This window comes from Telmatherina bonti (genome assembly GCF_933228915.1).
Source record: "Telmatherina bonti genome assembly, chromosome: 3".
NCBI lineage: Eukaryota > Metazoa > Chordata > Actinopteri > Atheriniformes > Telmatherinidae > Telmatherina > Telmatherina bonti.
This window is the reverse complement of record NC_136621.1, coordinates 4,765,874-4,793,209: the sequence shown is the minus strand read 5'-3', so window position 1 is coordinate 4,793,209 and position 27,336 is coordinate 4,765,874. Positions and strand designations below refer to the sequence as shown.

General features: G+C 47.9%; 1 protein-coding gene across 1 annotated transcript in view; it reads right to left on the bottom strand.

Annotated features, from left to right (window-relative positions):
• Positions 1–1,590: 1,590 nt before the first annotated feature.
• The window catches only part of LOC306774806 (nidogen-1-like), a gene marked incomplete at its 5' end in the record, with an annotated part of 49,985 nt that continues 24,239 nt past the window's right edge, over positions 1,591–27,336 (bottom strand). The window contains 14 exons of the mRNA XM_079264979.1: positions 1,591–1,782; positions 4,202–4,314; positions 4,472–4,595; positions 4,685–4,842; positions 5,085–5,256; positions 7,129–7,255; positions 8,496–8,668; positions 8,868–9,104; positions 14,000–14,128; positions 16,958–17,101; positions 19,053–19,181; positions 20,288–20,425; positions 22,914–23,147; positions 23,263–23,463. Of these exons, the coding sequence (XP_079121105.1) occupies positions 1,664–1,782; positions 4,202–4,314; positions 4,472–4,595; positions 4,685–4,842; positions 5,085–5,256; positions 7,129–7,255; positions 8,496–8,668; positions 8,868–9,104; positions 14,000–14,128; positions 16,958–17,101; positions 19,053–19,181; positions 20,288–20,425; positions 22,914–23,147; positions 23,263–23,463 (2,198 nt within the window). The 3' untranslated portion in view covers positions 1,591–1,663. The remainder of the gene's footprint in view (positions 1,783–4,201; positions 4,315–4,471; positions 4,596–4,684; positions 4,843–5,084; positions 5,257–7,128; positions 7,256–8,495; positions 8,669–8,867; positions 9,105–13,999; positions 14,129–16,957; positions 17,102–19,052; positions 19,182–20,287; positions 20,426–22,913; positions 23,148–23,262; positions 23,464–27,336) is intronic.

Genomic DNA, 27,336 nt, shown 5'->3' with positions numbered 1-27,336 from the left:
GGTGGTATCTGGGTGGTGGTTTCTGGTATCTGGGTGGTGTTATCTGGGTGGTGGTATCTGGGTGGTGGTATCTGGTATCTGGGTGGTGGTATCTGGTATCTGGGTGGTGGTTTCTGGTATCTGGGTGGTGGTATCTGGTATCTGGGTGGTGGTTTCTAGTATCTGGGTGGTGGTATCTGGTATCTGGGTGGTGGTTTCTAGTATCTGGGTGGTGGTATCTGGTATCTGGGTGGTGGTTTCTAGTATCTGGGTGGTGGTTTCTGTTATCTGGGTGGTGGTTTCTGTTATCTGGGTGGTGGTTTCTGTTATCTGGGTGGTGGTATCTGGGTGGTGGTTTCTGGTTTCTGGGTGGTGGTTTCTGGTATCTGGGTGGTGGTATCTGGGTGGTGGTTTCTGGTATCTGGGTGGTGGTATCTGGTATCTGGGTGGTGGTTTCTGGTATCTGGGTGGTGGTTTCTGGTATCTGGGTGGTGGTATCTGGTATCTGGGTGGTGGTTTCTAGTATCTGGGTGGTGGTATCTGGTATCTGGGGTATCTGGGTGGTGGTTTCTAGTATCTGGGTGGTGGTTTCTGGTATCTGGGTGGTGGTATCTGGTATCTGGGTGGTGGTTTCTGGTATCTGGGTGGTGGTTTCTGGTATCTGGGTGGGGGTTTCTGGTATCTGGGTGGTGGTTTCTAGTATCTGGGTGGTGGTATCTGGGTGGTGGTTTCTGGTATCTGGGTGGTGGTTTCTGGTATCTGGGTGGTGGTTTCTAGTATTTGGGTGGTGGTTTCTGGTATCTGGGTGGTGGTTTCTAGTATCTGGGTGGTGGTATCTGTGTGGTGGTTTCTGGTATCTGTGTGGTGGTTTCTGTTATCTGGGTGGTGGTTTCTGGTATCTGGGTGGTGGTTTCTGGTATCTGGGTGGTGGTATCTGGGTGGTGGTTTCTGGTATCTGTGTGGTGGTTTCTGTTATCTGGGTGGTGGTTTCTGGTATCTGGGTGGTGGTTTCTAGTATCTGCGTGGTGGTTTCTGGTATCTGGGTGGTGGTATCTGGTATCTGGGTGGTGGTTTCTGTTATCTGGGTGGTGGTTTCTGGGTGGTGGTTTCTGGTATCTGTGTGGTGGTTTCTGTTATCTGGGTGGTGGTTTCTGGTATCTGGGTGGTGGTTTCTAGTATCTGCGTGGTGGTTTCTGGTATCTGGGTGGTGGTATCTGGTATCTGGGTGGTGGTTTCTGTTATCTGGGTGGTGGTTTCTGGGTGGTGGTTTCTAGTATCTGGGTGGTGGTTTCTGGTATCTGGGTGGTGGTTTTTGGTATCTGGGTGGTGGTTTCTAGTATCTGGGTGATGGTTTCTGGTATCTGGGTGGTGGTTTCTGTTATCTGGGTGGTGGTATCTGGGTGGTGGTTTCTGGTATCTGGGTGGTGGTTTCTAGTATCTGGGTGGTGGTTTCTGTTATCTGGGTGGTGGTTTCTGTTATCTGTGTGGTGGTATCTGGGTGGTGGTTTCTGTTATCTGGGTGGTGGTATCTGGGTGGTGGTTTTTGGTATCTGGGTGGTGGTTTCTAGTATCTGGGTGGTGGTTTCTGGTATCTGGGTGGTGGTTTCTGTTATCTGGGTGGTGGTTTCTGGTATCTGGGTGGTGGTTTCTGGTATCTGGGTGGTGGTAGCAGCATTCTGCACCCTCACAGGCTCCGTTCCACACACTGGCCGTCGGCGGCGTCTGGGCAGCGGCAGCTGGAGCCTCCGAGCCGTGGAAGACACAGGTGGGAGCAGCCGCCATTGTTGGAGCAGTAGTTATAAACTAAAGGGAAGCAGAGAGGGAAAGAGGTCAGGCAGGCATCGCTCACCTGATCCACGTCAGAGTTTAAAGTCTCCAAACAGGAGTGAAAATGTCTGACAGTGATCGTAGACATCGCTGACAGATGAAGCGCTGCAGCTGCGGAGGAAAAGACGTGTAAACAGAAAGAAGATGGACATTCCTGAACGGCAGCAGAGACTCATCCAGCCTCCGTTGTTCCGCAGGAGCAGCAGGTGAAGCTGCTTCTCATCGCCGCCTGCTGGAAGCTGCAGGGCTCAGAGCCAGTTGGAAGTCCACGTCCACAGCTGTCCTCCCCGAGGACACGTCAGCCTGCTGTTACCACGCTTATATCCATGCAGGGGCTATACGAGCCTGCAACCAGTTCCACCCCCCACTGCATTAAACTGCCTTCATCATCATCATCAGTCAGGTGGAGACAGCCACGAGATCTCACTGATGAAGGTCAACGTCTGACTCATGATGGGAGTGAGGAGTTCCTGCTGAGGTCAACACACTGTCAGGTTGTGACTCTGACCAAACGGGCTGGTTGCTATGTGACCATGTTTGGCTGGTGGAGCGGCGCCGTCGCCAGCAGTTTGCAGCCATGTTTGCTTCACAACCAGCAGAGGTGGATCACGAACGCAGGGCTGCAGCAGGTCATGTAGGCTCCACATGGCAACACCTGAAGAATAAAATGCACTGGAGCCAGTGCAGCTGGATGGAGTCTGTCAGAAGGAGGCGCCATCATCCACCTTTCTGGTTGTGTGAATGAGGACAGGTGTGACCAACCTGTCCAGCAGATATTCATCCTCTACATGAAGAAGAGTTTTCTGACGTATATCTTCACAACTAACAGGCTGTATGTATATTCCTGGTCTCTACAGGCAGCTGAGACGTGTAAGATTACTACAAAACATATCTCCACCAGTGTGTCAGAGTAAATCCCCTGAAACACAATAGCACATGTAAATATTACCTCCCTCTAAAGGAAAACAACATTACCTTCAGGAAAATCAGAAGATATCAGTACAAAGAGTCTAGAAATGAGTAGTGCTAGGAATCAATAGAAGAGTCTTAAACTTTCATAAAGTACTTCAGGGAATGAGTAAATTAATCCCAGAAATTACTAAAACAATTCTAGGAATTAGTAAGGTAGTACTAGGAATGAGTAAAGCAGTCCTCGGAATAGTAAAATAGTAGTATGAAAATAATCCTAGAAATTAGTAAAGTAGTCCTCGGCTAGGAATCACTAAAATATTCATATGAATGAACAAAGTAATCGTGAATGAAGAAAGTAATCCTCGGATTTATTTAAGTAATCATAGGAATGAGTAAAGTAATCTTATTAAAGTAATCTAAGGAATGAATAAAGTAGTCTCAGTGCTCCAGCTGCTGCCTGATGTACTACGTGCTCCTTGTTTCCCGTATGATTCCTCACGCTCCATCCTTCTCTCACTCGTGAACAAGACCCCAAGATATTTAAACTCCTCCACTTGAGGCAGGACCTGACTCCCGACCCGGAGAGGGCAATCCACCCTATTCCGGCTGAGGACCATGGTCTCAGATTTGGAGGTGCTGATTCTCATCCCAGCCGCTTCACACTCTGCTGCGAATCACTCAAGTGAGAGCTGGAGATCATGACCAGATGAAGCCAACAGGACCACGTCATCTGCAAAAAGCAGGGACCCAATCCTGAGGCCACCAAGTCGGATCCCCTCAACCCCTCGGCTGCACCTAGAAATTCTGTCCATATAAGTTATGAACAGAATCAGTGATAAAGGGCACCCCATACTCCCGGAGTACCCCCCCACAGGAGCCCCCGGGGGACACGGTCGAACGCCTTTCTGTTTGGGCCTGCCAGATCTGACCGGCCTCCTCCCCCACCATCTGAGCCAACTCACCACCAGGTGGTGATCAGTTGAAGCTCCGCCCCCCTCTTCACCCGAGTGTCCAAGGCATGTGGCCGCAGGTCCGACGATACGACTACAAAATCGATCATTGAACTGCGGCCCAGGGAATCCTGATGCCAAGTGTACATATGGACACTCTTATGTTGGAACATGGTGTTCGTTATGGACAATCCATGACGAGCACAGAAGTCCAATAACAAAACACCATTTGGGTTCAGGAGGGGGGGGGGGGGCATGCCTCCCAATCACTCCCCTCCAGGTCTCACTGTCATTGCCCACATGAGCATTGAAGTCCCCCAGCAGAACAATGGAGTCCCCAGAAGGAGCACCCTCCAGCACTCCCTCCAAGGCCTCCAGAAAGGGTGGGTACTCTGAACTGCTGTTCGGTGCATAAGCACAGACTGATACTAAAGGTTCTCTCTGGTGGTGAACAGGTTAACGGCATCACCGGACTCCAGCTCCCCCATCCTTTCGGTCTTCATCCACATGAATCATGATTCAACCATGCCTACCTGGCTGACACTGCGTCGTCGTCGTGGTGATGCCGTAGAGTCTAGAACGTTTCTGTGGCAGAAACTCTTCTGTCTCTTTCTCTGAGTGGCGGTCCACGGCAACAACAGCCTCCCTGTGAAATATTCATAAATCGTTTAACAGCTGTTTTACTCTTATTAAAGCGAAGCACCACATTAATGCAGAAAAATAACTGGACCAGCTAATTGTGAAATTATTTAAAACTGGTTTAGGTAACAGGAGCAATGTGTTGGTGTGCTTCTCCCCGCTACCTCCTCCAGTCGGTGTAGTAGAGGCTCCTCCCAAAGGAAACCAGAGCAAATGGATACTGGATCCCTTCAACTATCTGCCTCCGCAGCTGGCGGTGAGGATCCATGCACTCCACCCTCCGTGTCCCTGCAGGTTGAAGCGGATCAATCGATCAGGAGCACGCGACTCATGACGTCAGCGATCATAGGCGGTTTTTCACTCCAGCAGCGACTGACCTGCATCTGCCCAGCAGAGCTGCTGGCTGTCCGAGTCAAAGGTCAGACCGTTGGGAAGCCCCAGGTCATCTTTGACCAGGATGCTCCGGTCCGTCCCGTCCATGTTGGACATCTCAATTTTAGGTCCGTCTCTATTCCAGTCTGCCCAGTAGAGTCGCCTGAAACCAGCAGGACCAAACCAATTAGAGGAAGTTTTCCTTACTGAAACTACTTTTCATTCAAGTGTTACTCTTGTTGGTGGATTCATTTTCACTACCACTACTACTGCTGCTACTACTACTACTACTACTACTGCGAGTCCTAGTCCTAGTAATTTCTACTATTTGCTACTAATAATTATTCGCATCAGTTGGTAGTAAAAACTTCATCAAACAGCACATGATGAAGCTCCGCCCCCCACCCGTATGCTGGGTTGGTGACGATGGGTCGGGGGTTGACCAGGTCGGTGTCGAACAGGACTCGGCGCATGCTCCCGTCAAGCTTGGAGACCTCGATGGTGTCTCGCGTGGAGTCGGTCCAGAAGACGAGCCGGGCCACGTGGTCTACGGCGATGCCTTCAGGACTCTGCAGCTCTGAGGAGGAAGGAAAACATGGCGTAGTTCAGATGCGGGAAACCCCACCGTGGACCAGTGGGGGTCCACCGGGAGCAGCAGAAAGTGGAGGACATGCCCGTCTCCTGTGGGATTCTGAGCTCCACGTACTGCAGGATCAACTTGGACTAAACTTTTATCAAAGTGTTAGATGCATGTGTTCAATATGTTATTTACATGGACAACCAGTGTGTGAAACATGGGTGGACATGGGACCGGGTGTGTGAGGGTTGGGTGGTGTTTATTAGCCTTAAAACCAGTAAAACCAGCAACTACAAGCTGAACTTGTGTGATTGGTTGATTTCTGGACTTTCTGTGTTGGTAATTCCAACACAATTTGTCCAAGTTATTTTACCATGCTGGATTTTTACATTATTTATTTGAATATATTGAGGCAACTAAACTTATCGTCCATTGGGTTGCTGGTGATTCAACGTATCGTCCACAGATTTGTTTATCGGCAAACAAACCTTTGTGATCACACACAACTCACATTAACACACAACAGAATGAAACATGTACTCCGGACCTCGTATAATAAACATGTGCAGCATAAAGGGTCACTGTGGACACAAACATCAGCCTGATGTGAGTAATGATGGGGGTTTCTGGGGTTTTGAAGCATGTTGGCGAGGGGGCTGCCCTCTTCAGAAACCAGACATTGTGACTCTGCAGGAGCAGATCCGTCTCTCATGGGGTCACGTGACGTGGGGCGTTTTGTTTTACCCCCCCCCTCCATAAACACAGAGGCTCTGCTTTGTGCTACGTTTTCCTCTTCCAACCAAAGTTTGTCCGGCTGAAGGAAGTAGGAAGGTGAAAACGGTGTCTGAGGAGGCCAGAAAGGGAAAGCAGGATAGGGGTCGCTCCAGAGCAGGGATGGACAACTCCTGCCCCCAAGGGCCGCAGTCCTGCAAGTGTTAGGAGTTTCCCTGCTGCAACACATCTGACACACGTCAGAATGAATCCAGACATGACATGAAACTGAACAAGTCTTAACAGGAGCAACTGATCTAAACAAGCCAAATGACACTACATATCTGAGTGTATTAAATATTTTGTACATGCATTTATAACTTGTCTATTTAATATTGTATATTTTTTTTACATTTCAGGTGTATAAACCTGAACACGTGAACTGACTTACCTCATCGTTGTGTCTATGAGGTCAGAAAGAAAGGAAAGATAAAACACGTTCTCCTCTGTTTACTTTCTGATGGACCACCTGGAGTGTCTCCATCAGGGGAACCCGGTGATATCACGCATATTTATCCTTCGTCTGTGTTTTACCCCTGATTCCCTCCACCAGCAGATGTCAGAACTGCTCTCCAACCTTTAGCTACTTCATTTCAGTCTATGAGCCTATATTATTACTAATCAATAACTTTTATAATTTACGTTAATCCAGACTCCAGGTAGATCTGCTTTTTTTCACAGCCTGGTCCTGGAATTCCCTCGAACACCCCCTACAGATTAGTAAGTTGGTGTGTTTTGGCCCTTCAGACACTCAGCTGACGTTGGTAAATTCTGCTGTTATGATGTTCCACGATGTTTTCCATCTGTTTCATTAACAGATTTATTATGTGCTGTGTTGGATGTGATGGTCCTGACGCCTTTGCCTGGTCTCTCTCAAACGAGTCTGAAGGGACGTCACAGTCCGTTAGATCAAACTAAAGTCAACAAGGATTCTGCAGTTAGTGATCTCTACTGATCAGACACGTCCCTGAGCTGGATGAACCGGGTCATCCAGGGTTCAGCAAGACGTTGCAAATACAAACAAAGGTTTTGTTTCTCATGTCCTCAGAACGGAGACAAAACTGGATCCAGATGTGAGAAAGCTTCTACGATCTGCTGTACCTGTAGTGATGAGTGGTACGATGTCTCCTCCATCCAGACTGGCTTTGCTGATCGCTGGTCCAGTTATGTCAGTCCAGTAAACCGTCCTCTCCACGCAGTCGAAGGCCACGGCGATCACCACGCGGTCCTGACGGAAAACACACTGTCATTCTTTTACAGAAAACATCTGTCTGGAAGATGCAGAGTGTTCAGCAGAAACTCAAACGAACGCTCACAAGTGGTGAAGTTAAATTCCCACAAAGCAGATCTGGTTCCCCAGAAACACATGAAAACTGGGAAAAACCCTTAAAAGCTGCCTTCCACCATTTCCAAAGCTGGAACGAGGCTTTTCTCTTTTTTCCTGGTCTAATTTCTCTGGTTTTCTTCATCATGCCTGTGGTTATGTGGGTTTTACAAGCACTTCAACCACAAATTCCTCCGAGACCCGTCAATGAGTTTTACATTGCCATGATAAAAGCTGAGATGTGGCTCTTCATAATGCGGCTTTTCATAAAGGAGGACGGGTGAGAAACAAAGCTGTATCCATATACAGCACCAGCCAAAGGTTCACACACACCCTCTCATTCAATGGATTTTCTTCATCTGTGCTCATTTTCTACAAATTAAAACTTTAGTCGTGCGAACATGAAGGAACACAACAACAGCTTTGCACACGCTGCTTCACCTGGTGGTCACCCGGAAAGGTTTTACAGAAACAGGTTAAGAGTTTACTTCTGGGTTTCTTTCAGTTGTGCTGTGCTGACGGAGGGTTGCTACCAAGGTCTAGGAAGGGAAATACTCAGTCTGACCTGTGCTGGGATCATGCTACAACCTCCGGAGGTTAAAAGTGAAGCCAAAGACTGCAGTTCCTCCCTCGTCCACTAGGGGCTCTTAAAGGGAGCCAATCCCACAGACTGTATATAAAAGATGGGTGGAGACCTCACCCGTAGGTTTCTGAAGAGCTTAATTGAAATTTGGTGTAAATAGGGGCGTGTTCTTTTGACTGACAGGTACTCTATACGTCTCTGCAAGACGGCAGAATTTAGCACATCGGCGGTTCTTAGCCAACTAACAGTCCTCTGCGATGGACTGGCGACCTGTCCGGGTCTACCCGCCTCTCGCCAAAAGACTGCTGGGATAGGCTCCAGCTTCCCCGCGACTCTTAATCGGACTAAGAGGTTCGAATAATGAAGTTTTTTTCTTTCACACACATCAGTAAACATCAGTCTCGCTTCGTTTTATCTCTAAACATGGCGGCTTGAATTTATCTGTTTATATCTAATCAGTTAATTTAAAACTGATTATTTCATCGTGTTTCTGGAAATGTGACGTTTTGAGCTGAAACCAGAGAGAAACTGGAGTTCTCCCGGTGGAAAACTGGTGCATACTGGGATGTGAAGCAGAGGTTTGGCCTCCTCCTTCTTCATCCTGTATCCGTCCAGCAGGACGTGTTCGATCCTCCCGCTCTGTGCAAACAGCAGGTGGGTTCCCGGGGCGACAGGGTGGATGTCGGGCCGGGGGGTCGGACCCGATGGAGAGGGAGTCACAGCCTGGTTGATGCCTGCATGGCAGAGGAGGGACACACGGATAAACACATCTACAGTGCAGGACGAAGCTTCCAGAGTTTCCGTCATTCTTGCTGATCAGATCCTGATCATTAATGAGAGTGGAAGAAAATCTTACTGGTTTCTAGGAATCCCAGTGCTTCACCAGTTGGTTGCTGGTGACCTCTACTAAAAGATTAATATCGGAGAACTCACACAGAGGAGTGCTGGCGGATCCGGAGCGGGTGTTTGGGATCTCCAGGCCGGTGGCGTCCACGCACCAACACTGTGCGATGCTGGTGTGGCACTGCGTCGGCTCAAAGGCTCCGTGTTCGTCGCACTGGGGGACGTAGGGGGCCGGCTGCGGATGGAAGAAGGCGAAGAAACCAGAACCAGAGGAGCTAGCAGCCTGGGCTTGTTCTTTCTGCAGCTCACACAAAGTCGGCTCACGCGCTGTGGACAAAAAGACAGAGTTAGACACAATCGTGGCGACAGGAAGGTCGCTGGTTCGAATCTCGGCTGGGTTGAACAGTGGCCTTTCTGTGTGGAGCACAGTTGTATACTGTTTATCAAGTGCCCCCCAAACACACACAAGACATGCATGTTAGGTTCATTTCTGTGGTTTAATTGTCATGTAAAGTCGAGTGGAGTTGATAAAAGCTGAATGACTGCAGAACAGAACAAAAAGTCTGAATCAAACAGCAACATGGCCACCAGGCAGCACCTCCACCAGTTCAGCTGGCTGAGCATCTGTCCAACAACATGCAAATAAAAGAAATCCAGGAATATCTGATTCAGCCACACTCGTACCGTTACTTCTAAAGACCAGACCTGCAGACCCCCCTTCCTTCTCAGACTGCAGGTTTACTGGTTCCTACAGCAGACAGAACCTTCAGTCTTCAGACCCTCCCAGTCAGGTGAGCCATCCATCCGTCCAGCTGCTATGAGCTGGCATAGCGGCTGCTGGGAGACGTCCCGGGATGCACCGGCAGACGTCCCGGGATGCACCGGGAGATGTCCCGGGATGCACCGGCAGACGTCCCGGGATGCACCGGCAGACGTCCCGGGATGCACCGGGAGATGTCCCGGGATGCACCGGCAGACGTCCCGGGATGCACCGGCAGACGTCCCGGGATGCACCGGGAGACGTCCCGGGATGCACCGGCAGACGTCCCGGGATGCACCGGGAGATGTCCCGGGATGCACCGGCAGACGTCCCGGGATGCACCGGCAGACGTCCCGGGATGCACCGGCAGACGTCCCGGGATGCACCGGGCTCCTCTCTGCTCTTTTTACTTTCCATGTAGAAACATCTGATGTTTTATTTATTTGTTTTTCCTCTTCTTTCTCAGCAGGATCCCGGAGAACTGGTCTGCTGCTGGTTGATCCTGTTCCCTGTCTTCTCCACCTCCAACTGGTCCAGGAAGAAGGCCATCCTTCCTGGTTCTGGTCCTAATGGTGGTTTTCTTTTCTGGTTCTGGTGCTGAAGGAGGTTTTTCATGGTCTCCTGGTGCATCCCAGACGGAGGATAGAATTAAAGAGAAGTTCTGATCCAGTCGGTTGGTTTCCATAGCAACTTCATTATGTTTTTAACTGGTCTATATGAACAGAGTCAAACTGGACAGATGATGTGATGTTGTGGGATTATAACTGGTCTCTGATTGGCTGTAATTCAGTTTTAGTTGACTGGTCTGAACTGGATTAACTGGACTGTGTCTGTGAAAGTGCACTGAGATGATTGTTATGAATTCTAGAAATAATGTGAATTTTTTAATTGCTAAAAAGAACCAAGTTTAAGAAAGTAAAGAAAAGAGGAGCAGATGGAATTTCTCTCTTTTTCCAGCACTTTTAACGACGTGGCAGCAGCAGAAACCTGAAGTGAGCTGCAGGTTTTCAGTCTGTGGTCACATCCAGAGGAAACATCTCACTCTTTTATCCTCAGATGTAATCTGATAAACCAAACAGCAGACATAACATTTCTATCTGACAAACTGCAGGATCCCCTCACACGACTCCCAAACAATCAGACCCGACTGAGGACCCCCGACTGAGGGGCCGGCATCAAACCGGCTGAGACACCAGGAAAGGGGTGTGTGCTGCTTACTCTAAGAGACGTGGTGACATGTTTTGACAAAGGACACGGAATGATGCGTCTCGGCTGCCAACAGGCTCATAAAACGGATGAAAATATGACAAAACTTTGCTGCCGAGAAGCAAAGCTGTAATTATCTCCAGCTCCTGACACCTGGAACCACCGCAGCAAACCTCTGAGAGACAATAACAACAAAACCTCGGCCTGCTATCAACCAATCAGCTGTCTGCGTGCTGAATATGACACATCTGATCCCCAGAGAGCAAACACAACTCATCTCACTCTGACTGGAGCTACAGACTTGACTGCAGGTGTTGATCTGTTTGTTATTGTCTGCATTACTGGTTCCCAACCTGGGGGTCCTCGAGGCTCAAGACGGGTCCACAGCTTTGAGGCAGTTGCATGAAGGAAGATAGGCTGGGAACTGTTGTTCTTCATAACACATCAGCAAGATCAGATCATTTGAAAGGACAGCCAGTAAAGATTAGGAGAGGTGGATGGAAAGAAAAAGAGGAATTAATGGAGTTTTCCAGTCAGGGTTTGTTACGCAGGCAGCGAAAGATTGTATCCCTCCTCCCTCTCTTCAGGTTACACCTTCTCTTCGCTGTGTTTCAACAAGAACCACAAGTTTGCTCAGAAATCAGGACTTTTTTAGGCCACGTTTCCATCACGCTAACCTCTGTTCAACCAGCAGCTCCCTGTACGTGTCTGGCTGGGTGGACAGGGAGAAGTCTTTAGCAGAAACACTGAGCATGATTACATGACATGAGGAACATTGTGTGCAACTGTGATGGCTGAAACACAGCCTGTCATTGGCTCCAGCAGCACAGCTGTACAGTCAGCTGACTGAAGCAGCACAAAACTCGGTTTTCACTCATTTTACAAGACCTGGTGAGGAATAAGTGTGAGATGCGAGGAAACCAGGGATCCAATCACAGTCTTTCTGGTCTGTAGGCGACTGCTCTTCTCCTTAGTTACAACCAACCCCCCATACAAGTACTGCCTGCCTGTCTGGACCATTAAGGGAGATAAGATATCTTTACCCCACCAGACGTTTTCAGCTCAGCCGATGAGGGTCGGATGTTATCACACTTTGTCTTTGAGGGGAGATGAAGAGCTGAGTTTCTTGTGATTGTAAAACCCTGGTGGATGTCAAAGTTTTAAACAAAGTGCTGAGATTAAAGGTTCAACAGGCAGGCTGAAACTGGGAGTGATGGGAAGGTACTGCACATGACCTGACATGAAGCCTGTGAAGCAAAGCTTTGGTCCGGAGAACAGGAAGATCAGCAGGTTTTGACTGTCAGGTTCCAGTCTCACAACAGCAATCCTTTGGAATCCTGTCGTTTTGCAGGAAATGCTGATGTGGTTGATGAAGAATCAACTCAAGCCCCAGCAGCAGTAAGGAATGGCCAGACTGAAGCTCCAGGAAGTGACGAGATGAAATGAGAGAAAAGTGACGCTACATGTGAATTTAAGCTCTTTACACGTGTTGGTTTATGTCAGCCTGTCCTCACAGTTACTGTATCTTATGAAGCCAAACTGCCAACAAGGTGTCCCCGCTCACTGGATGTTCTGTTTCTGTTGTCAGACGGCAAAAAAAGACTAAAATTCTGAGTAAGCCCATTAAAACCAAAAGTTCAGCCCATTTTAAATCATTCAGATAACAGTTCAGACAACGAAGCAAAAGGGGAAAAAAGCAGAAAGACATTAAAACAGAGCAGAAGGAACAAAACCAGATATAAGCCAAGAGTCAATATCAGACGGTAGTTTACAGGCTGGAGAGATCTCAAAGAGACGGGACGAAGGCGATGCCGGATTGGAACATGATCTCCAGCATCCGATTCAAACGGTCGCCTACAGCAAGAAGGTTCATCTGAAAACCTGATAATCTGCCTGATCTCTGTGTTTCTTCTTGGCTCTGGTAAATCCTTATAACAGCTGGTAGAAGTGGGACTAAGTTCATTTTAGAGGCAGAAGACTCACCAGACCTATAATGACGTAGTTTTTGTACTCCATCATGAACATCTGTAGCCAAACCTTGTCTGGTATTTGTTGAGTCTGATAGGAAGTGTGTTTACACCGATCGCTTCTCCAGTGTCTTTCACCACCATGCCATGTGCTAAACCTACAGCGTAACAACCAGAATGTCGTTACAGACCAGCTTTTAAGCTCTACAGTTTACACAGCTTCCATCTGAGCCATCTTACAAACACACTTCTGGGTCATAACATGGAGAGCTTTCATCAGCTCTTCACTGAACACATAAAGCCAAAGGATGGATGGAGGAAAAGAGGACGTGCCAAACATACATGACAAAGTATTTCATTATTAACCCCGACCCTTTTCAACTTAAAGTCTTATTTTACTGTTGTAGTTTGGTCTGGTGTTTTCTTTCATGTAGAAGCTGAAGCCTTTTATTCCCAGTCGGCATGAAACCATATGTCTTCAGGACAGCCTCAGCTGCCAGATTCTGAGGCTAGAATGATGTAAAATGAATGTATGAACAGATAAAGCAGCATAAAGAGCAACCAGAAGATTGTAGAAATAACACACATAGATCAGCAGCGACCAAGCCTTTTCTCATCTGCACATCATTCTCTCACGTCTGACACACACACACACACACACGTCTTCCTGCTACTATCTACCTGCTCTCCTCACTGCAGCACCTCCACCTCAGCTGCATCCCAAACGTCTTCTTGGCTTTATTCCAGCCATAGAGGATAATTATTTTCCTGCTTTTCTCATCACTTGTTGATCTTTGGCTGCTCCTGATTGGACGTTACCATCAGTTTAAGCTCTCTGATTGGTGGAAAGTCTGACAGGAAGTGTCTTCATCATCATGTCCAGGTGAAAATAGAGGTCTCTTAGCAACATGGTAGTGATGGTGATGAAGATGTGATAAATAATGGTGGATTTACCATCTAGAGTCTCTGAATAAACACTACATGTTGTGTCTGGATTGTAAACCTCCTGGACGGATAGAAACGCTGGAAAACCTCCGTAGACCAGCTGGAGGGTCACATGACCATCACAGTTTACCCAACAGAGTTACACACTGACGTTCCTGAGACACTGATGATGCACACAGTAGTCAACGCAGTCTTCATCCTATCAGCATGAACGTCATGGTAACGGATCACGTTTCTTTTCCTCATGTGACTTGTTGAATCTACGTTTTATGGTCCGAGCTTAGCCTGTGAAGTCTTGTAGTTCCTGAGCGTGGATGTGAACAAACATCACAATGATCAGCTACCTGAGGATGCAGGACTGCACTGGAAGCCATCTCCCTGGTAACCTGGACGACACTGGCAGAAGAAGGAGCCCTGTGTGTTGGAGCAGAGGGCCTCGCGGTGGCACGGATCCTGCTGACACTCGTCTACATCTGAGCCGGGAGAATAAATAAGAACACAAAGATTAAAGATTTGGATACAGTCACTTGTTTACAGTCAGAGACATGCAGCTGATGATGACTAAGACACACGTCTCCGACACGATGGTGAGAAGATGACTTCAGCCTCTGTTCACACACACATCCAGTTGAGCCTAACGAACGTCTCACAGACTGGGAGAATAAAAACCCACCAGAGAAAAAGTTGTGAATTCACTCAACTGCAGGAGAAGCCCGCACACCCAGTTCCAGTCATAAATCTCTTCCTGCGGGGGACGGTACGAAAGGTCCTGATCCCAATGTCATCACAAGAGTGTCCAGCCCAGACAAGGACTGCAGTTGATGCTCTGAGGTGCTTGTTGTTAGAATAACTCATCTGACAACTATCCTGAATCTCCAAACATGTCATTAAACATGCACTATGCAAACACAAACCCATTTTCTGCTGTTCATCTTGAAAGTTTTGCACACTTTCAATCTGGAAACAAATACATTTCCATTGTTGCATCCTTGCATCAATCCAGAAGAGACTGTTAAATGTGGACTTTCCAGACTGAACCATCCCTGTCATCCATCTCCACATAAGTACTAAGGCAAAGAGTACGCAAATCTGTTGAGACCCTTCATGTGTTCAAGGATAACATTGAAGGGAAAGTAGCTGTAATTTACGGGGATTGGTCAGAGGCGAAGCAAGATCCTACAGCAGTTGAAGTTCTTATGGGTACCTAATTGGAGAACTGTTCATTGGAACCAAGCATTTCAGAGAGACATGATGCTCAGCCCCACGAAAGGCTTCGTTGAAAAGCACAAAGCACTGATTGCCAGAGTTCTTGTTAGTGCTCTGCCAACAGGCAAGGCAGCAACACAGCAATGCTATCACCATAAAAGAGGGTGCCATTGCAGGCCTTCTCTGGTCAACTGAAGCCCTCCCCCTGCCTAGCAGCCCCACAATGGCAGACTTCCCAGCCAGCTTCCCTGTAGTACCAGAGCACCTTCAGGAGCTCTATGTCCAGAGCTCCACAGGCCTTGATGATGATGACTTTAAATGTCAAACCTATTGTGTGCCTATGAAAGGTCACTGAGGGACTTATTGACCTAGGATGGACTGGTCTGATGAAGCACAACATAATAACCTGGCCTGGAACTCCTGTAAAGCAGTTCCCTCATTGAATGGCTTGAGAAAAGCAGCATCATGCAGACCAGTAACTCTGTGAGACTCCAGAGTGGGCTTGCTACGCTATGCCACAACAGTTGGGCTTCACCAATAGTCATGGTGTGTAAAAAGATGGTACCTTTGTGTAGACTACAGGGCATTCAATGACTGCACCTTTACCGATGCGTACCCACTACCCTGCATCCAGGACACCCTGGACACACCACCACCAAATGGTTCAGCACCTGGGACCTGGCTTCAGGTTATACGCAAGTTGAGCTAATGCCAAGAACCTGCCATGCAGCTGCCATTTGCACTTGAAAAGGATTATTCGAGTGGAACATCATGCCGATCGGTTTATGTAACGCACCGGCAACGTTCCAGCGGCTGATGGACTGCGTCTGGCCTGGCATGCAAGGAGAGACCTGCCTTGTCTACCTGGACAACATCATTGGGCTGGCCAAGGATGTGCCTGAGATGCTGCAGCACCTGGTCCAAGTGTTTCAGAGACATAAGCAAGCAAACCTCAAGCTGAAACCAGCCAAATGCTCTTTGTTCCATCGTCAAGCTGTCTACGTAGGTCACATTGTGTCCGAGCACAGTTTTGCTGGACCATGAAAGGTCCTCAAAGTCCAAGCTTGGCTCCTCCTCACATCAGTCTAGATGTTTCATTGGTTCATGACTGCAAATTTGTTAAGGACAGCCCCATATTGCATATTCATTGCAGCCAATGTAATAACTGGATGCAAACTGTCATTTTGCATCCCTCTGTGTGTGCTTCAGTTTGTTCATTTTGTTGTGTGTAATGAGTTTGCACACGTTTTAGTCCACGCAAACCTTTAGGAGATTTGGCACGTTTATGGTCAAACTGAATGATAATAAGCTGAATTAGGGATACTAAGGCTGGATATTAATCCAAGGAGTCCCGCAGACCAGAGTTTATCTCAACAGTCCCTTCCTGTCAATTAATTATTTATTCATTTTATTTGCCTGTTTGTCGGACATGAAATGAATCATTTCCCAGATCCTGCAGGAAGCCTCTTTATTACAGTTTTAATGTCAGGATGTTTCCCCCCCCCCCCCCCCCCCCCCCCCCCCCCCCCCCCCCTCCCCCCTCAAAGAATGCCTGTCCGCCCCTGCCAAGAGTCACAGGTCAAACTAACAGAAGATGGAGACAAAAAAAAAAGAAAATATATGAAACTATTGAATAAATTAACTTTACTCTCAAGAGAATGTCAGACACGATCATTTTAAATAGAAAATATTAAATATGATAATAAAATTCCCATAATTTAGAACAATGTGAGTAAAAAAAATTAGAAACTGAACTGAAGCTGAAATGTTTCCGTTGTTTAGGACGAGCCGTCCTGCTAGAGACTATTAGAGTCTGAAACTGTGACTCCAGGAAAACTAAAATCCAAACTCTGCAATGAGATTCTGATTTTATTAACTTCATCTGCTGGAAACCAACCCTGCTCTTCTTGTTTTCTCTTCATTTAATCATTTCTGTGGTAAAATATGAAAAAACACTGAAAACATGAAAAAAATGGAAGCAATGCTGTAGCCTTCAACAGACTGCAGGAAGGATTATTGTAAAACTCATGCAGGTGAAAGTCATAACAGCTCCGCTCAGCCGAGGTCGCCTGAGCTGATAATAACCGTGAACTCACCACGACACAGCCGGCCGTCACCATGGAAACCCGGCCGACAGGTGCACGTGTAGGTAGATCCTCTGCTGTAGGTGCAACGTGCTCTCTCTGCAATGTCACAGTCATGACTTCCTCTCTGGCAGTGGTCCACTGGGCGGTTCTCCTCTGTACAACCAACACAACATGTCAGAACCTGCACAGAACCGGGCCGAGACCGGATCCTGGCAAAAACTAAAGTCAGAAGAAGCCACAACACCAAGAACATGAGCACAACACAGGGGTTCCTTTACTTAAGTTTATCTCAAACCTGAGATAACTCGTGTTTGTTGGACCAACTTCTTTCATTTCTTATTATAAATCCAACAGACCACAAGCTGCGGGTACCAAAGAATTCCCTGCTTTCTGATGAGATCAAAACAAACAAACAATGCTGTTCAAACAGCTGGTGTCAGGTGATGGTGATCAGCATCCATCAAAGTGATCAAACATGTTCAGGAGATCTCCAGTTTGTCCCAATTGTGAGAACATCATTTAATAGTTTAACAGCTAAGTTTCCCTGTTTGTCCTTCTACAGTCAGGGTGGGAGAAAACGCTTCAGATACCGTGGACGGGACGGACAAAGAGAGCAGGTCTAACCTGGACATAGAAACTCTGATCCCTCAGATGGACCTGCAACCAGAACCATCATCATTACCAGCTGATGGAACCACATGAACAAGAGTTACCATGGAAACCATCATCAACTCTTCAACACAGAGTTAGAATTACAGACTTTACCAAGCAGAAAAGAAGCTGCATGTTATTTGAGTCCAGAATCCACTTTGGACTCTGAGCCATCTGGGACCATCTTGGCTGTTATCAGAACCCTTAGTAGGAAAGCATGAAGCAAAGAGCAGAAAGAGCATCCGACTGGTGTGGTCCACCTCATCATTATTGGAACCTCCCGTTCCACCTCGTCCCAAAGCTGCTCTGCTGGATGTAGATCTGGTGACTGTGGAGCCGTTGGAGGACAGTGAACTCATCGTCATGGTGGAGATGATGCGAGCTTTGTGACATGGTGCATCATCCTGCTGGAAGTTTCCATCAGAAGATGCTACACTGTGCTCAGAAAGGGATGGACATGGTCAGCAGCAGGACTCAGGGAGGCTGTGGAGGTTAAACCATGTCATACTGGTACTAAGGGGACCAAAGTGGGACCAGAAAACCTCCCCCCCCCCGTTCCAGCAGCCTGAAGCGTTGATCCTGACGGCAGGATGGATCCATGTTGTCATGATGTTTCCAGCAGATTCTGATCCTACCATGTGAATGTGGAGCTGAACTGGAGACTCATCAGACCAGCAACGTTTCTCCATCTTCTATTGTCCAGTTCTGGTGAGTCTGTGTGAATTGTAGCCTCAGTTTCCTGTTCTTACTGACAGGAGGGAACCCGCTGTGGTCTTCTGCTGCTGGAGACCATCTGCTTCCAGGCTGGACGTGTTCAGATGATGTTCTGCAGGATGGAACCAGTGCTGACTGGACTTCCAGTTGTCTTTCTGCCATCTCCAACCAGTCTGACCAGTCTGACCTCTGACCTCAGCAGCTGGATGTTTAGGAGCTTCTCTGGAAACCCTGGAGATGCTCGTGGTGAAAAGGTCAGAAAATACTCAGAAAAACAACCATGCTGGGTTCAAAGTCACTTCAATCCCCTTTTCTTCCTCATTCTAATGCCAGCTAGTGCCTCATCAGGTGGTCTTCACTGTGTCGCCATGTGATTGGCTGGTTAGCTAGATGGCATTAACAGGTCCTGCTAATAAACTCATACAAATTTGTCTCCAGTTTTCTGCCTGAAAATTAAAATTATTGTTGGCTTTCTAGAAGAATAATTAAGTGAAAACTTAATTATTGTTGGTGATCTCCTGGCAGAACTTTTAGGATTTATCTTCACACTCGAAAAGAAACAAATTTCTCTTAATCCAGACGAGGAAAACCGTTTCTGAATGTTGTTGTGTTTGTAGGAATCATGTCTGAGTAAAAAAACATGAAAACCTCTGTGGTTTATGCACTTTTGGAACATCTGGATGTGAGAACGTTGGATTCTTTAAACACATACTAAGAGAAAAAACACACAGAAACGTACCGATGCAGGTCTTCCCATCGCTGGCAAACACAAAGCCAGTGGAGCACTCGCAGCGGAAAGCTCCAGGCTGATTGCTGCAGACGGCGTTGGGTCCACACACCCGAGGAGTCTCCTCACACTCATCAATATCTGCAAACGACACGCCACAAGATCACTCTGATGGGGAATATTATTATTATCACATGTATGCAGTTAAATATGTCAAAAATCCTTCAAAATGATCACATTCCTAAAAGAAGTCTGAACCAGATCATCAGATCAGGAAGGGAAGCGTGTGTTATCACAGCACGTTTTTTTTTCCTGCCAAACTAACAGATCGAATCATCCCGGTGGGATGTTTAAGTTACAGAAATAAAACCAAGGTGCGATTGTGGCCTGCCAGCCTGTGAAACAGGTGTAAGAAGATGCAGAGAAAGCAGGAATAATGTTGAGTACACCTCATGCAGGATAAACAGCAGCGTTTTACAGTGGACACATTAAACATTAAAGTTTCCCAGATGAAACCCTGAAATGAACTGTTGTCGTCTCATTTCCAGATTATTAGTCATGTACAACTCTAGTTACAACAATGTGACACGTTCAGCAGCATCAACTCTGCTTTGCATTATCCAGATGAGATAAAATAACAAAACATATCATTTTTAATGTTTTACTCTTCAAACGGCAGCGTGATGCCGAAGCCTTTTACTCCTCAGTGTCTGCAGACAAACCCAGATGAGGTTCCACTAATTGCAGGTTTTATTTATGTGTCTGCAGCTGGAAGTGATCTTTCCAGGTCCAGGTGGAGCTCCTGCAGCCTTTCCATCTGTTTTCTCTCAGACAAATCCAGAGTTAATATGAAGGATTTATTTATTCTGCACAGCAGAGCTGATTCAGTTGTTTCCTTTACTTTGCTGTTTTGTCACGTTTGTATCAAAAGATAAAAATACATAATATTTATAGATCTATAAGGGGTAGTCATGTGGTTTGATACATTTATAGTGTTGGAAAATAAAAATTTGTACCAGAAACATTTATGATGATGTAACTGATGATGTCAGAGTTACTGTAGTGCAACATTTCACCACCAGGGGGCAGAAGACAACCATCCGATCGTATAAAACAGGATTCTATACAAAGTTTTTACCAAAACGTGATGCAATACATCTCAAACAGTATGAATCATGCATGTTACATCAGCTCTGGTTTAACCTGGATAAACCTTAAACAGCGTGTGAGAAAGGAGGCTGCGTTACCAACACAGTTGTGACCATCTCCAGTGAAACCAGTTGTACATTCACAGCTGAACTGGAGGCCTTCCCCCGGTCTGCACGCAGCATTGATGTCACAGCCATGTCGGCCCATGAAACAGGGGTTCAGCTCCGGAGGATCATCTGTCAGACAGAGGTAATATTGGCATCAATGAGTCGGAGCAGTTCCCAGAGAGATGATAAATCATGTTCATCTGCAGGTGATTCTGTCTGTTGCAGAAACAGTTTCACCACAAAGTGGCAGAATAGACTTTAAAAGACGTTTCACATCTCGCTGATCAGGAAGGTCATGAGCTGGTTGTGTTTCTTTAGAGGAAGCAGGACGTCTCTGCTTCATGACTGCATTAAAACCACAAACCTGCATCGTCTCCAAGCATCACACAGCTGGTTTTAATGGTTCAGTTAACATCAAGACTCCATTGTCATTTCTGAAAGACCAACAAAGTGATGTTTAAAGTCACTTAAATACCTGTTTCTTCCCATTCTGATGCTCAGTTGGAGCTTCACCGTGTCTACGTGCGCCATCTCAGACAGATGTGGTCTGAATATGAGGAGCTGGCCTGGACGTGGGGTGCATGCAGTGGTCATCCAGCTGAGTTTTGCAGCCTGGAGGCTCACATGGAGGTAACGGCAGAAACTGTAGATGTTGGCCACATTTCGACCAAACCTCTTTTTCTTGCTGTCTGGTCTGTGATTGGCTGATTAGATATTTGTGTGAAGAAGCAGCTGAACTAGTGACGCTGGGATTTATCGCGTACCAGGTTCTCCATAAGCCTGGAGACACTGACATTTATTCTATTTTACTTAAAGGTTTTTTTTTTTGTTAGCATGAATTGTCTCTCCATGTAGATATATGATGGATGTATTACAGAGTAATAAAGTGCAAGTAAAAAAACTGATTTGCAGTCACTGAATTTTTGCATCAGTCTCAACAGTGTCGTAACTTCGTTGTGGAAGGAATTTTATTGGCAATAATTATAAATAATGATGATCAGATAAAAAGTAAAAAGCCATGTAGACTGAATTGGGCTTCAAGAAGTCTCTGGAACCTTCTTGTTCCCATCGTGCAGCTGGGACTCTGAATGTCTTCCTCGTAGGAAACGTGACCCAGATGTCCCACGTTGTGCCAACAAACCCAGCTGATCAGGCTGATGTTTGTTTGTGTAGCAGGGAGACCCTCCAGCACCCCATCAACAAGCCCGCTGATGGGGCTTCGCATGACTAAAGAGCCCACCTGCTCTTTAAGCTTCACCCCTTCTTTTTATTGAAAAAAAAAAACAGCTAAAGAGGTGGCATCTCATTGACCCGAGCAGCTGACCTCCACCACCTGCTGATGCTCTCTGATTGCAGCTGAGGAAATACAGCCGGGCTCAGATGACTGTTTGTCTTCCTCTGATGTTCCACTGCAAACACCGGCCAGCGTTTAACTGTTGGGGGCGTGTTGCCGAGCATTCCTGCAGGTAATAACACAACGCTGTGCTCTGGTTGCCCCTCACGCACACCGACAATGTGTCAACTTGCATCTGGAGTCTGCACATATTATCTGTCTGCACCACGTTCATCTGGGACTCCTCGTTTTCCCACCGTCCAAATAGTTCTCTCTTTGAGATAAAATAAACAGTTTGTAAAAAATCTGAAAGATACTTGTCTAAGATGTGAAACTGTGATGTGGAATCCAAATTATTTACACTTTTTGTCATAACTGAATAATAAAATGAGCAAGCATTAAAACTCCAAGCTGTTCTGCTCATTTATTTATTTTTAATGTAAAACTGCATGTGGGAGAGGAAGCCTTGTTGTCAGCACGCAGACGGGATGTTTCCAGCATCAACTGTCAGATTATGAGGTTAAATTTATGTAAAATGAATGTATCAATAGAGATGGCAGCATAAAGAGCAACCAGAAGAAAACAGTTTATTACTAACAGAACTTAGAAGAGGCAACACACAGATGAGCAAACCTTTTCTCATCTGCTCATCATTCTCTGAAGTCTGAAACAAACAAACTATTTACATGTTTACACTTTTTCCTCATTTCCACCTCTTCTCTACCATTAACCTGCTACCCTCTCTAAACCACCTCCACCTCAGCTGCTTTTAGGCGCCACTGTGTATTTTGCCCGGAAAACTTCAGTAGATCACCTGAAGGGTTAAGCTATCCATCACACCTACCCCACAGAGATACATGCTACCGTTCCAGAGCCACTGATGATGACATAAGAGATAACACTCAGCGAATCCAGCGGAGTTATAAGGGTTAATTTATACTGGCAGACAACACTAAACAGTTTTCTGTGGTCCAGTTCCAGTTATTTTATTTTTGTCTTTCCTTAGCAGAGTCCCTTAATGTTCCAAAAGGAAATGATTGGATTTGATGGTTCATTACAAGTGAAATGAACTTTTCTGCAACCCGGCTGAGAAACATCAAGTGCACCTTTCACACATACCTTTCACCTTATTTTGTTGATTTGTATTAATGAGAAACAAATCCTTAGTTTTGCCTTCTGTGCCAACGACGACGTTCTCCTCAGTCGGAAACCCAGCAGGTTTAAGTTTTAAGCGTGTTTTTGGAGCGTTTAAAGTTTTCTAGTGTCAATGGAGTTAAAACTCACTGTAGACTGAGCCGATCTTGTTGGTCATGGCGTAGCGGATCAGATGGTTTTGAGCATCAAACATCACAAAGATCTGGTCCACACTGAGCTGCTGGGTGGACTGGGCCACGCTGGTGGTGTCATCGTGTGGGCAGCTCTGGAAGGTGATGGTTTGACGCCACTGATAGCTTCTGGTCTGAACACTGCCGTCCGGAGAGATGATGGTGTAGTCGCGGCTGGACGAGGAAGTGATCACTGGCAGAAGAAACAGCTTCAGAATGTTGCAGTGGAAAACAATTTCATTTTCACATCTGTTTATTCTTTAATTTTCTTAAGTTTTACTGAAGTTTTTATCACTCAGTGTTCTTACAGTTTTTGTCATACTGGTAGATCTCCTTGTAGGGGTTGATCTGTACAGAGTATCCGTCTGGGATGACTGGCAGACGTCCCTCCAGCTCTGTGCTCATCACCAGGTGTTCGTGTTCATCGATTCCTTTGAACTGTTGCTTGATGATCAGACGTTCGTTACCTGGCTGGAAGACAACATTAGCCTGCCGGCTAAACTCTCCTCCTGCAAGGACAAGGATGAACATGTGGGTGAAGCAAAAAGATGTGCACACATCCTGCTAGCCTGTCTGTCTCCTCTAACTCCACCTCCAGCCTGTCTGTCTCCTTAGACCTCCTCTAGCTCCACCTCCAGCCTGTCTGTCTCCTTAGACCTCCTCTAGCTCCACCTCCAGCCTGTCTGTCTCCTTAGACCTCCTCTGGCTCCACCTCCAGCCTGTCTGTCTCCTTAGACCTCCTCTAACTCCACCTCCAGCCTGTCTGTCTCCTTAGACCTCCTCTGGCTCCACCTCCAGCCTGTCTTTCTCCTTAGACCTCATCTACCTCCAGCCTGTCTGTCTCCTTAGACCTCCTCTGGCTCCACCTCCAGCCTGTCTGTCTCCTTAGACCTCCTCTACCTCCAGCCTGTCTGTCTCCTTAGACCTCCTCTAACTCCACCTCCAGCCTGTCTGTCTCCTTAGACCTCCTCTACCTCCAGCCTGTCTGTCTCCTTAGACCTCCTCTACCTCCAGCCTGTCTGTCTCCTTAGACCTCCTCTACCTCCACCTCCAGCCTGTCTGTCTCCTTAGACCTCCTCTAACTCCACCTCCAGCTTGTCTGTCTCCTTAGACCTCCTCTACCTCCAGCCTGTCTGTCTCCTTAGACCTCCTCTAACTCCACCTCCAGCCTGTCTGTCTCCTTAGACCTCCTCTAACTCCACCTCCAGCCTGTCTGTCTCCTTAGACCTCCTCTGCCTCCACCTCCAGCCTGTCTGTCTCCTTAGACCTCCTCTAACTCCACCTCCAGCCTGTCTGTCTCCTTAGACCTCCTCTAACTCCACCTCCAGCTTGTCTGTCTCCTTAGACCTCCTCTACCTCCAGCCTGTTTGTCTCCTTAGACCTCCTCTACCTCCAGCTTGTCTGTCTCCTTAGACCTCCTCTACCTCCAGCCTGTCTGTCTCCTTAGACCTCCTCTAACTCCACCTCCAGCCTGTCTGTCTCCTTAGACCTCCTCTGGCTCCAGCCTGTCTGTCTCCTTAGACCTCCTCTACCTCCACCTCCAGCCTGTCTGTCTCCTTAGACCTCCTCTGGCTCCAGCCTGTCTGTCTCCTTAGACCTCCTCTACCTCCACCTCCAGCCTGTCTGTCTCCTTAGACCTCCTCTGGCTCCAGCCTGTCTGTCTCCTTAGACCTCCTCTGGCTCCACCTCCAGCCTGTCTGTCTCCTTAGACCTCCTCTAACTCCACCTCCAGCCTGTCTGTCTCCTTAGACCTCCTCTACCTCCAGCCTGTCTGTCTCCTTAGACCTCCTCTAACTCCACCTCCAGCCTGTCTGTCTCCTTAGACCTCCTCTAACTCCACCTCCAGCCTGTCTGTCTCCTTAGACCTCCTCTGGCTCCACCTCCAGCCTGTCTGTCTCCTTAGACCTCCTCTACCTCCAGCCTGTCTGTCTCCTTAGACCTCCTCTACCTCCAGCTTGTCTGTCTCCTTAGACCTCCTCTAACTCCACCTCCAGCCTGTCTGTCTCCTTAGACCTCCTCTACCTCCAGCCTGTCTGTCTCCTTAGACCTCCTCTACCTCCAGCTTGTCTGTCTCCTTAGACCTCCTCTAACTCCACCTCCAGCCTGTCTGTCTCCTTAGACCTCCTCTACCTCCAGCCTGTCTGTCTCCTTAGACCTCCTCTACCTCCAGCCTGTCTGTCTCCTTAGACCTCCTCTACCTCCAGCCTGTCTGTCTCCTTAGACCTCCTCTACCTCCAGCCTGTCTGTCTCCTTAGACCTCCTCTACCTCCAGCTTGTCTGTCTCCTTAGACCTCCTCTAACTCCACCCCCAGCCTGTCTGTCCCCTTAGACCTCCTCTAACTCCACCTCCAGCCTGTCTGTCTCCTTAGACCTCCTCTAACTCCACCTCCAGCTTGTCTGTCTCCTTAGACCTCCTCTACCTCCAGCCTGTTTGTCTCCTTAGACCTCCTCTACCTCCAGCTTGTCTGTCTCCTTAGACCTCCTCTACCTCCAGCCTGTCTGTCTCCTTAGACCTCCTCTACCTCCAGCCTGTCTGTCTCCTTAGACCTCCTCTAACTCCACCTCCAGCCTGTCTGTCTCCTTAGACCTCCTCTACCTCCAGCCTGTCTGTCTCCTTAGACCTCCTCTAACTCCACCTCCAGCCTGTCTGTCTCCTTAGACCTCCTCTAACTCCACCTCCAGCCTGTCTGTCTCCTTAGACCTCCTCTGGCTCCAGCCTGTCTGTCTCCTTAGACCTCCTCTGGCTCCACCTCCAGCCTGTCTGTCTCCTTAGACCTCCTCTAACTCCACCTCCAGCCTGTCTGTCTCCTTAGACCTCCTCTACCTCCAGCCTGTCTGTCTCCTTAGACCTCCTCTAACTCCACCTCCAGCCTGTCTGTCTCCTTAGACCTCCTCTAACTCCACCTCCAGCCTGTCTGTCTCCTTAGACCTCCTCTGGCTCCACCTCCAGCCTGTCTGTCTCCTTAGACCTCCTCTACCTCCAGCCTGTCTGTCTCCTTAGACCTCCTCTACCTCCAGCTTGTCTGTCTCCTTAGACCTCCTCTAACTCCACCTCCAGCCTGTCTGTCTCCTTAGACCTCCTCTACCTCCAGCCTGTCTGTCTCCTTAGACCTCCTCTACCTCCAGCTTGTCTGTCTCCTTAGACCTCCTCTAACTCCACCTCCAGCCTGTCTGTCTCCTTAGACCTCCTCTACCTCCAGCCTGTCTGTCTCCTTAGACCTCCTCTACCTCCAGCCTGTCTGTCTCCTTAGACCTCCTCTAACTCCACCCCCAGCCTGTCTGTCCCCTTAGACCTCCTCTAACTCCACCTCCAGCCTGTCTGTCTCCTTAGACCTCCTCTAACTCCACCCCCAGCCTGTCTGTCCCCTTAGACCTCCTCTAACTCCACCTCCAGCCTGTCTGTCTCCTTAGACCTCCTCTAACTCCACCTCCAGCCTGTCTGTCTCTTTAGACCTCCTCTACCTCCAGCTTGTCTGTCTCCTTAGACCTCCTCTAACTCCAGCCTGTCTGTCTCCTTAGACCTCCTCTAACTCCACCTCCAGCTTGTCTGTCTCCTTAGACCTCCTCTAACTCCACCTCCAGCCTGTCTGTCTCCTTAGACCTCCTCTACCTCCACCTCCAGCCTGCCTGTCTCCTTAGACCTCCTCTAACTCCACCTCCAGCTTGTCTGTCTCCTTAGACCTCCTCTAACTCCACCTCCAGCCTGTCTGTCTCCTTAGACCTCCTCTACCTCCACCTCCAGCCTGTCTGTCTCCTTAGACCTCCTCTAACTCCACCTCCAGCCTGTCTGTCTCCTTAGACCTCCTCTGCCTCCACCTCCAGCCTGTCTGTCTCCTTAGACCTCCTCTAACTCCACCTCCAGCCTGTCTGTCTCCTTAGACCTCCTCTAACTCCACCTCCAGCCTGTCTGTCTCCTTAGACCTCCTCTACCTCCACCTCCAGCCTGTCTGTCTCCTTAGACCTCCTCTGCCTCCACCTCCAGCTTGTCTGTCTCCTTAGACCTCCTCTAACTCCACCTCCAGCCTGTCTGTCTCCTTAGACCTCCTCTAACTCCACCTCCAGCCTGTCTGTCTCCTTAGACCTCCTCTAACTCCACCTCCAGCCTGTCTGTCTCCTTAGACCTCCTCTAACTCCACCTCCAGCTTGTCTGTCTCCTTAGACCTCCTCTACCTCCAGCCTGTCTGTCTCCTTAGACCTCCTCTACCTCCACCTCCAGCCTGTCTGTCTGTCCTTACCATCATGGAGACGAGGTAGAGGTGGTGGAGGACTGTAGACTGCTAACAGTTCAGCTGATCATCAGTCTACATTGGAAATGCAACTATGATAAGGAACAGAGCAGAATTTACTTCTGGAGAAAGCTGTTGTCCTTTGAAGTCTGAATC